General features: G+C 42.4%; 1 protein-coding gene across 1 annotated transcript; it reads left to right on the top strand.

Moving 5' to 3' along the window:
* The first annotated feature begins 2487 nt into the window (after positions 1-2487).
* LOC128732124 (uncharacterized) lies at positions 2488-6378 on the top strand. Its single transcript, XM_053825291.1, has one exon. It carries the CDS (start codon positions 2488-2490, stop codon positions 6376-6378), a length of 3891 nt encoding a protein of 1296 aa, XP_053681266.1.
* Positions 6379-8496: the final 2118 nt, after the last annotated feature.

Below are 8496 nucleotides of genomic sequence, written 5' to 3'. Positions count from 1 at the left end.
TTGGGTGGATGTCTCTGAATCAAAAGAAGAATTGAATTGCAGGATATTTAAACAAAGTTCATAACTGTTATGTACATTTATATCATTTCTGGTCTACCGTTGATTAGAGTACTACTTATTTATGTGTAGCTAACTTCATGGTACAACCGTTATTAGCCACACAGTTTTGAAAATAAAGTTACGGACAGCCTCGAGCTAATTCGAATTTTATAGCCTACTGGCATGAATACATTAAAATTAAATTTCGTTTCCTCGAATCGCATCGTCCCTCAGCCATCAATTCGTATCGGCATTGAGTTTCTACTTCGGTAGAAAACGCATAGGTGTCAGAATACGAGATTGGTTCAAAGTTTTCCGCGTTTTATTAATTTACAGCCGTGCGAAAACGAACGTCACTGCTTTACGTCGTCGATCGATCATAGTACCGCGTAATGATCGCTCACCACAGATTCAAACAGCTTTTATCACGCCAATGTGTTGGTATGAGCATTGCAGCTTTTAGTTCGCCCACAACGCCATCTATAATATTTTTAAAACAGGTTTCCGCTCCGTGAATGTCTATGAACTTTAGTCCATCATTTTAAGTTTCAAGAAACACGGACACTATCGTATACCACATCGAAAGAGGTAATCAGCAAACTGGCGTCTGGGTGATCACATTGCCAGTATGGCTCGGTAGGGTCCAATACCTCCTCCGGCGGTTGCACCATTCACGACGACCTCACGCAAGTTATATATTGAAAAGTCCAGACTAGTATTGGGTTGCTTCCAGAATACAATCATCAATAACTAGCAGACTGCACAGTACAGTTTTATGAATATCCACAACAAGTGAATGAACTACTGCATACCATTGCTTTAGTATGTAAAGCATAAATAGATTCAACTGATTAATTTATGGTGACCGTTTCATACTTAACTTTATATTTTCACAAGTTTTTCGTAGTTCAGAATTTGACTTTATTATTAAGAAATCATTAAATTACAACTGTTTTACAGAGTGTTTTACTATAGGCATCAAACTCATGGAGAGAGTTTTGTAAGCTTTCTGTGCCAAAAGTTTGAATATTTTTCTATTTAAATATTATCACATTTTATTGTAAATGTATTTAATTTTAATGAAATTGTTCTTTTAATGCTTAAAATATAGTGGAAGAAATTTAAGGTCTGTTTAAAGTCTACACTAATATGAAGTTGCGGTATACTACTTTGTAAGGAAAGTATGATTATGTTTGAACTATTTCAATTTCAAACTTTTACACCTATGTTTGTTCCGTTTTTTTACCTTTTCATTTTTTGTTTAACAGAATCAAGAATCACCATGCATGCTTAATTGTACTGTAATGACCAGCAGATTACGATCATCCTTCATTTAAATATGTAAGAACCTGTTACATTGTATTCAGGCCAAGTACATGTTTGCCACTCTGGTTCATCAATTCAACCATATAACCCTCTTGTTCGTTATTTTTGTCTCCTCAATAGAGGCGGCAATGATGACATTAAATGGAAAGCGGATAATGATTATAACCATAACCATGGTCATGACTATAGTGACAGCTAAATTACATTAGCACTAGCTTTTTTAACAGGAAACACTCTAAATCGTGAGTTCCAATATTTGGTAGGGCTATAGGAAATGTATGATTTCTTATCTATCTTTCGTATGCCATTCAGGTTGCTTTTGCTGTACCATAAATGAAATTTACGAAACTGATCTCGTTTCCTTCGGAGAGCATCCGTGCCAGAAGCCTAAAGAGATTAACGCTGATCGTTAACTGGTCTTGACTGAAGGAACAAGCTATGCTCGTAGGTAGGGAGAAGGGGTTATAGTGTTTTTTATTTATGGTTCATTTTCCTGTCACCCTGTCGATTCTTTCCATACGAACTCTTCCATTACCATCAATATAGCTGTGTACCTCGCTATTCGAGAGGCAAAATTTCCAATCGGTCGAAACAATAAACAAACCATCAACTCACTGCAACTGACATTTGACAAGCCTCAATGTTCCGTCCTAATGCTTCAGCCGCACCTAGTTGCTGATGAAGAAGGTTTCTAAGGAATGTATTGAGGAAATCAAACATTTTATTAGTGAAAACAATTAATCTGACCCTGTAAGATTCCCAAATGGCGGGTCTACAACCGTGCGGATATGATTGGTACACGAAAAAGTTGCAACTCATTATTCATGTTCAAAAGTACCTACCATGACGTGTTTTTTGCTTTTCTCAGGTGTATATTGTTTTTTAGTATGACTTACTCATAAAATTTTATTTTTGTTTTGTTTTCAGATTGATATTTTGTACGACATTCTCGTTGGTCAAGATGGCGATACTGCAGCAGACGTCACAATACAAATAAGAACCACATATTGCTGAGTGCATTAATAACGAGAAAACTTAACATTTTAAACAAATCAAAGCCATTGCTCTCAGTGAATATAAACCACTTACAAGCTGCAAGACTCTAACATTCAAGCTACCCAAATGGTAATGTCGCCCAGCAGACGACTGTCTTCGCCAGGAATCGCTGCTCACCCTATGAATATGCATTTGAGCTCCCTGCAACTGAATTCCCAGCTGCAACTGAACGCTCAAATGCACCAAAAGCTGACGGCTGGACTGACACCGAATCATATGAGTGGATTTTTTAAAAGCCCTTCGACTTCTCCTGGTAGCATTAATGCGAATATGAGCAACAGTGGCGCTAGCGCCTTGACTAACTCCAGCCACGCCTCGTCTAACGCGACATCCAACGTTAATAGCGATCGTAGTTCTCGTGATAACACCACACCCACCGGCGGTAATAGCAGCAATAGCATGCCTTCCGTCACTGAGTTATCCACACATCCGCTCAATCGGCTACAATCAATGCAGCCTTTCGACTTCCGCAAACTGTCGGCCGCCGCCGCCAGCCTGAGTAACTTCACGGCGGCAGGACTGCCACCACCGAGGCTCAGTCCGGAAGCAGCCGTCGCTCAGCATCATTTTAACCAGCACCAGGCAGCGGCTGCAGCTGCCTATGCTGTGACAACAGCCAAAAGACGTAACTCACAGACATCGCTTGACGCGCAATCGGCTGTGTCCCGTGAGCAAGCTGCTGCTGCGGCAAATTTCATGAACCTTTCAATGAGTGGGCACGGCCTTCCTTTTCCTCTTGCGCCACCGCCGCCTCCTACCTCGGTAGCTATGTCGCTAGCGAACTCGCTAAATCACTCCGCGGCAGCAATGGCGGCTGCCGTGTCCGGCAATCCATTGGCGGCCAGTTTTGTAGCTCAATCGTTTCCGAATCTTTTGGCAGCTTCAACAGCTCGCGAATCAAGTCGCAGTAAATCGCCTCACTCGCATCATAAGCTATCGCATAAGCCGCCAGCCTTGCAAGAACAACATAAGGGTTCTTTGGAGAAGGGGATTCCGAACGATGGGTCAAGTAGCCGAGATCACAGGATCGGAGAGGGAGAAAGAGATGCCTCTCTTCACCCTGAACAACGCGATCGTGAGCGCGAAAACGTCCTAAACCTGAGCCGAGATCTGGCGGCTGCAGCTGCAGCCGCAAATCGTCGGCTTCAGCAGCCTTCTGTAGCCATGTCTCGCATGCATCATCTTCCACCTTCCTCTGGAGGCGGTCACCTGAAAAAACCACCTTCCTCTCCGAGTAGCAAGCGACAATGGGGAGCGATCCCACCTAACCTTGGAACGCAATACGTAAACCCAGCGACGGGGAAGAAACGTGTTCAGTGCAATGTATGTTTCAAGACATTCTGTGATAAGGGTGCTCTGAAAATCCACTTCTCAGCAGTGCACCTGCGAGAGATGCACAAATGTACGGTGGAGGGCTGCAGCATGATGTTCAGCTCACGCCGTTCGCGTAATCGTCACAGCGCAAATCCGAACCCGAAACTGCATTCGCCTCATCTGCGGCGCAAGATTTCTCCCCATGATGGTCGCAGCGCGCAGCCGCATCCGATTCTCCTTTCGACTGCAGGAATGCCTCTTCCTAATGGTCTCAGCCCGTTGCACCCGTTTGGCCCTGCCTTTCCACTCATTCCACCGGGAGACCACTTGCGTGGACATCCCTCATTGTCAGCTCTCGAGTTTAAGGCGAACATGGAGGCCAGCATGCATCGTCGACTTGCGGCTGAACATCATCATGCCCAAGCAGTTGCGGAAAAGCATCATCGTGAAAGTGCTCGGGTTTCGTTGAGCCCAGAGAACTATCGGTACCGCAGCAGTCCTCACAGTGACACCCCTGATCGGTATGTGGGCTCATCATCAGGAGCGTCTTCTGCGGCGCCGCACCTAAACAGCTCAGGAAGCCGGCTGGATGATGAGGACGGTGATGAAGACGAAGAGGATGATGATGAGCGAAACGGAATCGTCATCGATGGCAACGATGTTGACGATGATGTGGAAGGGCATCAGTTCGACATGTCACTTAGCTCAGAGTCAGAGGATGTGAAATCTTTTGGCAGACCGGATGATGATGAGGATGCTCTGTCGGATCGGGGGGATGAGGAGCCACAGGATTTTAGCCTGTCCAAACGGCGTAACAGGCCTTCGTCGGACGGAGAAGACATCGCGAGTAACAATGGGGACAGTAATAGTGAGGTGACACGGGACGATGTAAACGCGTTTCTTTCGAGCAACAAACGTAAGAGGAAAAGCCTCAATCCCACCAAATGCGCCGTGGCTCCGTCATCTCATTTGTCAAACAACGATGAAGTCGAAGAGAAGGAACATTTGGAGCAGATGGACGGTGAAGCTCGCGTGGCTGTTGCGCCATTCGAGAAAAAAATCAAGATGGAATCGATCGAAGATGATCAGCCACTTGCTTTGCTAAGCCCGAGTCAAAAGTCATCACCTCAACCGGATTCGCCACGCGAGGAGACGACGATCGATGCGCCAAAGCTGCAGAACGGAAACCGCAATAGAGAAGGCAAAAAAGAAACTGATTATGACCGCCACAATGCGGCATCACCAAACATCGATCGGCGATCTTCGACTGAAGAGAGCAAAAACATCAGTTCACATGACACGGTTCGTGTTAAAACGGAGCCGGTTGACGAAGGACTACAGGATCAAGGTCCAACGGAAGCTACTGATCTATCACTGGATCTTTCTAAAAAAAATCCACGTTCCAGTCCTGATGTGAACGCAAACGAAAAATTGCAAAGCAAGTATTCGATAGATGTACGACCTTCGTCTGAACTATTGGAAAATCCTTTGCCCCTTCTTCGACCGAAACAAGAGACCTCTGAAGAAGATCGCCATCGTCCTGGATCGGCGGATAGTAAGAAAAGTACTGGCGAAAACTTTGATTCGGCTAACTCGTTACGTCGGCTCGAAAACTTATCTCACGGACCGCTAAACGATATGATGATGCAACGAGCTGCAGGGTTTCTTGGAGGTCCACAATTTCCTCCATTAAGCTATCTGATGAATGCCGCTCCGCCTAGCCCCGCCAGATCACGTTCCCCATCTCCGATGGTTAATCAAGAGCAAGACCCAGATGAATCCGACGACAACGTTGATTATTGCGAAGAAGGCAACTGTTTCAATGATCCAGACGTTCCACTCGACAAGGACAATCCAAAGAAATGTTCAGCTTGCGGAAAGCTGTTCCAAAATCACTTTGCCGTCAAGACACATTATCAAAACGTCCACCTAAAGCTGCTACACAAGTGCAACATCGACGGATGCAATGCCGCTTTCCCCTCAAAACGCAGTCGTGATCGTCACGCCTCCAATCTGAATCTTCATCGAAAGCTCTTGTCTACCACAGCCGACAGCAACGAAACCGTGCTATCGATGGAGAAGCATCAACAACAGCAACAGTTTTCTGGTGCAGGCACTTTTCCGAGCTCAACTCTGCCGGCTGAATTCTTGGCCCGTCTGTACGCCGACTCACAAAAGTTCCCAATAAATTTGGAAGCAGCTTTCAAAAGCCATACCCTCTCACCCGGTGGTGGAGCCTATGCCGAACACTTTCTTAACGGAGCGACAGGTCAGCGTGGTTTCTCGCCCGCAGCAGCAAATCCCTTCTTGTTTCCACCACTCGGCGGATTGGCGGGATTTCCTGGACTGTCCCAGTTTTCACATCTTTTACCGCATCCGCTAAATGGCATATCTTCGCAACTGTCCTGTAGTGGAGGCGCCGCTGGTGGTACTTGTGGTGGCCGAATTTCGGCTTCCAGATCCGACTCTCCGATATCTACATGTTCACCTCCTGCCGCCACCAACATTCCATCGCCGCTTTCGCAGCAGGACAGGACCACTCCAACTTCCGGCAACGGGGGGTCATTCCACAATTCTTCTTCGGATCCGCGATCATCCGTTGTTACCGTCGATAACCGTCGCACACCAGATTCACTTTCGTGATTCATGAAAGCAGAAAATCAACGTTGCCTTCTTTAAATCGATCCATAGGTCTGTTGTCATGTCGCTAAGAATGATCTCGTTTTATTTCATATAAGCTACCCATTTTGGAGGCGCTCTGGTTACTATAGTAATACGTGTGGCGAGTCTTATAGACTTTTTTGTTAGAATAGAGCTCGTGCATTCTATGTTCATCTTATCTGTTCATTACTTTAATGAACTTTTAATCCACTCCAATGGAAAGTGGATATTAGGGGTAAATTGGTTAAAAGAAACAAAATATTTTAACGAGCGTTTGTTAGATGCAGCACCCGTAAAACGACTGCGTAATCTTAATGTCAGATAAATGAAATTACCCTTGAACTAATCTCAAGTTGCCCTCATAAACGAAAAAATTCAATAAGCGAGATACTGTACCAAACTATCTCGTAGCTCGTATCATAATTTATTATTAAAAAAGATAACGTTAATATTCTATTAATTATGAGTAAATAAACCCAATTACAGTTTTGATGATCCTAAAAGCGCTCTACGAAACCAACAATATCGAATATGGAAAGCGTGGCAGTTAAATGATGAGAACCAGAAACTATTGAAACAGAAAACTTATAATTTCTTTGTTTTTTTTTGTGCTTCTCTCTCTCTCTCTTTCTCCGTCTCTCTATATCTCTCTGTCTCTTTCTTTTAATATTTCTTACATACAAACACAAACACACACTTTTTTTCTCAGACTCACATGATCCCAATATTTCATGTATGCCCAGTGACGTGATTTTATCTAAAAATGGCATGTGAAGTCAGGTGCACCAAATAGTGCTGAATTACTTACAGATAGCAATAGTTTGCAAATATAGTGTTATAAAAGCTCTTAAAAGAGACATTCTGAAATTTATTTCATAATTAAAAAACAACCCTTGTTGATAGTAGCGATTACGAAGGCAAATTAATCCTTTAAAGGCGCGGGTTTTAAATCTTATTCAGGTAATTGAATCATTCAATCGTGATTAGGTTTTAACGTCAAGAAATTGCTTTACTAAAGTTGAACGTTATAAATTCTCTTATGTTAAGCCACTCCTGGTTCCTAAGGTTATATGCAAAATGAAAAAGAATCGTAACAAATATTAAAAAATGTTAGATTCAGAATCATGTACATTATGGGAGTCTCATTACAACGATATAGCAATAAACGAATGCAAATATGAAGCTGAAAAACAAATTGTACCTCTGACCCTGTCTCCAAACTATAATAGTGTTTAGCATAACGGCGATTTTGATGAAAACACAAACAACCATCACTATCGTCAAACAGGTACGTCGCTATCAGCAACACCAAAATCTTCCATGTTTTAAGTTTAGCGTAAAAGAGACAAATGAACAAATCAAAGAAGAGCAAAGAGAAGGTATCTCGCATATATCAAAACTAATCATGAGAGCTTTTGAATTTACTTCTAATAAAAATGTCTTGATAAATGACTTTTGAGATCCTAAGTTTGTGATTACAATCACAAGCGTACCCAAATGTAGGATGTGCAGCAAATATACTATTCAAGAATGTGCAATATTTTGTCTTTATCTGAGACTGCGTTAACATATAGTCGTCGGAGGAATTCAAACGGTATCCTCAAGAAATACTTTTACTTTCGATTAGACACTTTTAAGTAAAATTTGTGACTTGAATACAAATAATGCCGGTTCTACTCAAACAAGTTGCAGAAAGGCATAAAATAATCGTCAAATAGAGAATCTTAAATACCGAGTAACTATCAATGCATACTGTATAAACAATAAATTAGCAAGTAACAAAAAACTGCGAATAGTTTCAAATTGATAACAATATCATATAATATCGTGGGATCTTTGATTGATAGAGAAACCAGCGAAGATCTTTTCGAACTGAAACAAAAATCTCACTGTATATAGCAACGATGATGAATCTCATCCCTCTTAGATAATTATTACCTTCTTCTGAAAAGAAATAATAATTTACAGCATACATTTAAACAATGAATCCTTTCATCACTTCCCTGGCTGAAGTGTGTACGCAAAAATCGAAAAATAAAATAGAATTTATGAAAAATAATACTTAATCTTTTATTAAGGTAACATGACAAAATGAGAAAT

Source organism: Anopheles nili, chromosome 2, assembly GCF_943737925.1.
Source record: "Anopheles nili chromosome 2, idAnoNiliSN_F5_01, whole genome shotgun sequence".
Taxonomy (NCBI): domain Eukaryota; kingdom Metazoa; phylum Arthropoda; class Insecta; order Diptera; family Culicidae; genus Anopheles; species Anopheles nili.
Note: the sequence above shows the minus strand (reverse complement) of the source record. Positions and strands in the feature narration are given on the sequence as shown.

Bases quoted from the DNA above. Each gene is read 5' to 3' on its own strand.
- LOC128732124 (XM_053825291.1), top strand. From the start codon at position 2,488: ATGGTAATGTCGCCCAGCAGACGACTGTCTTCGCCAGGAATCGCTGCT.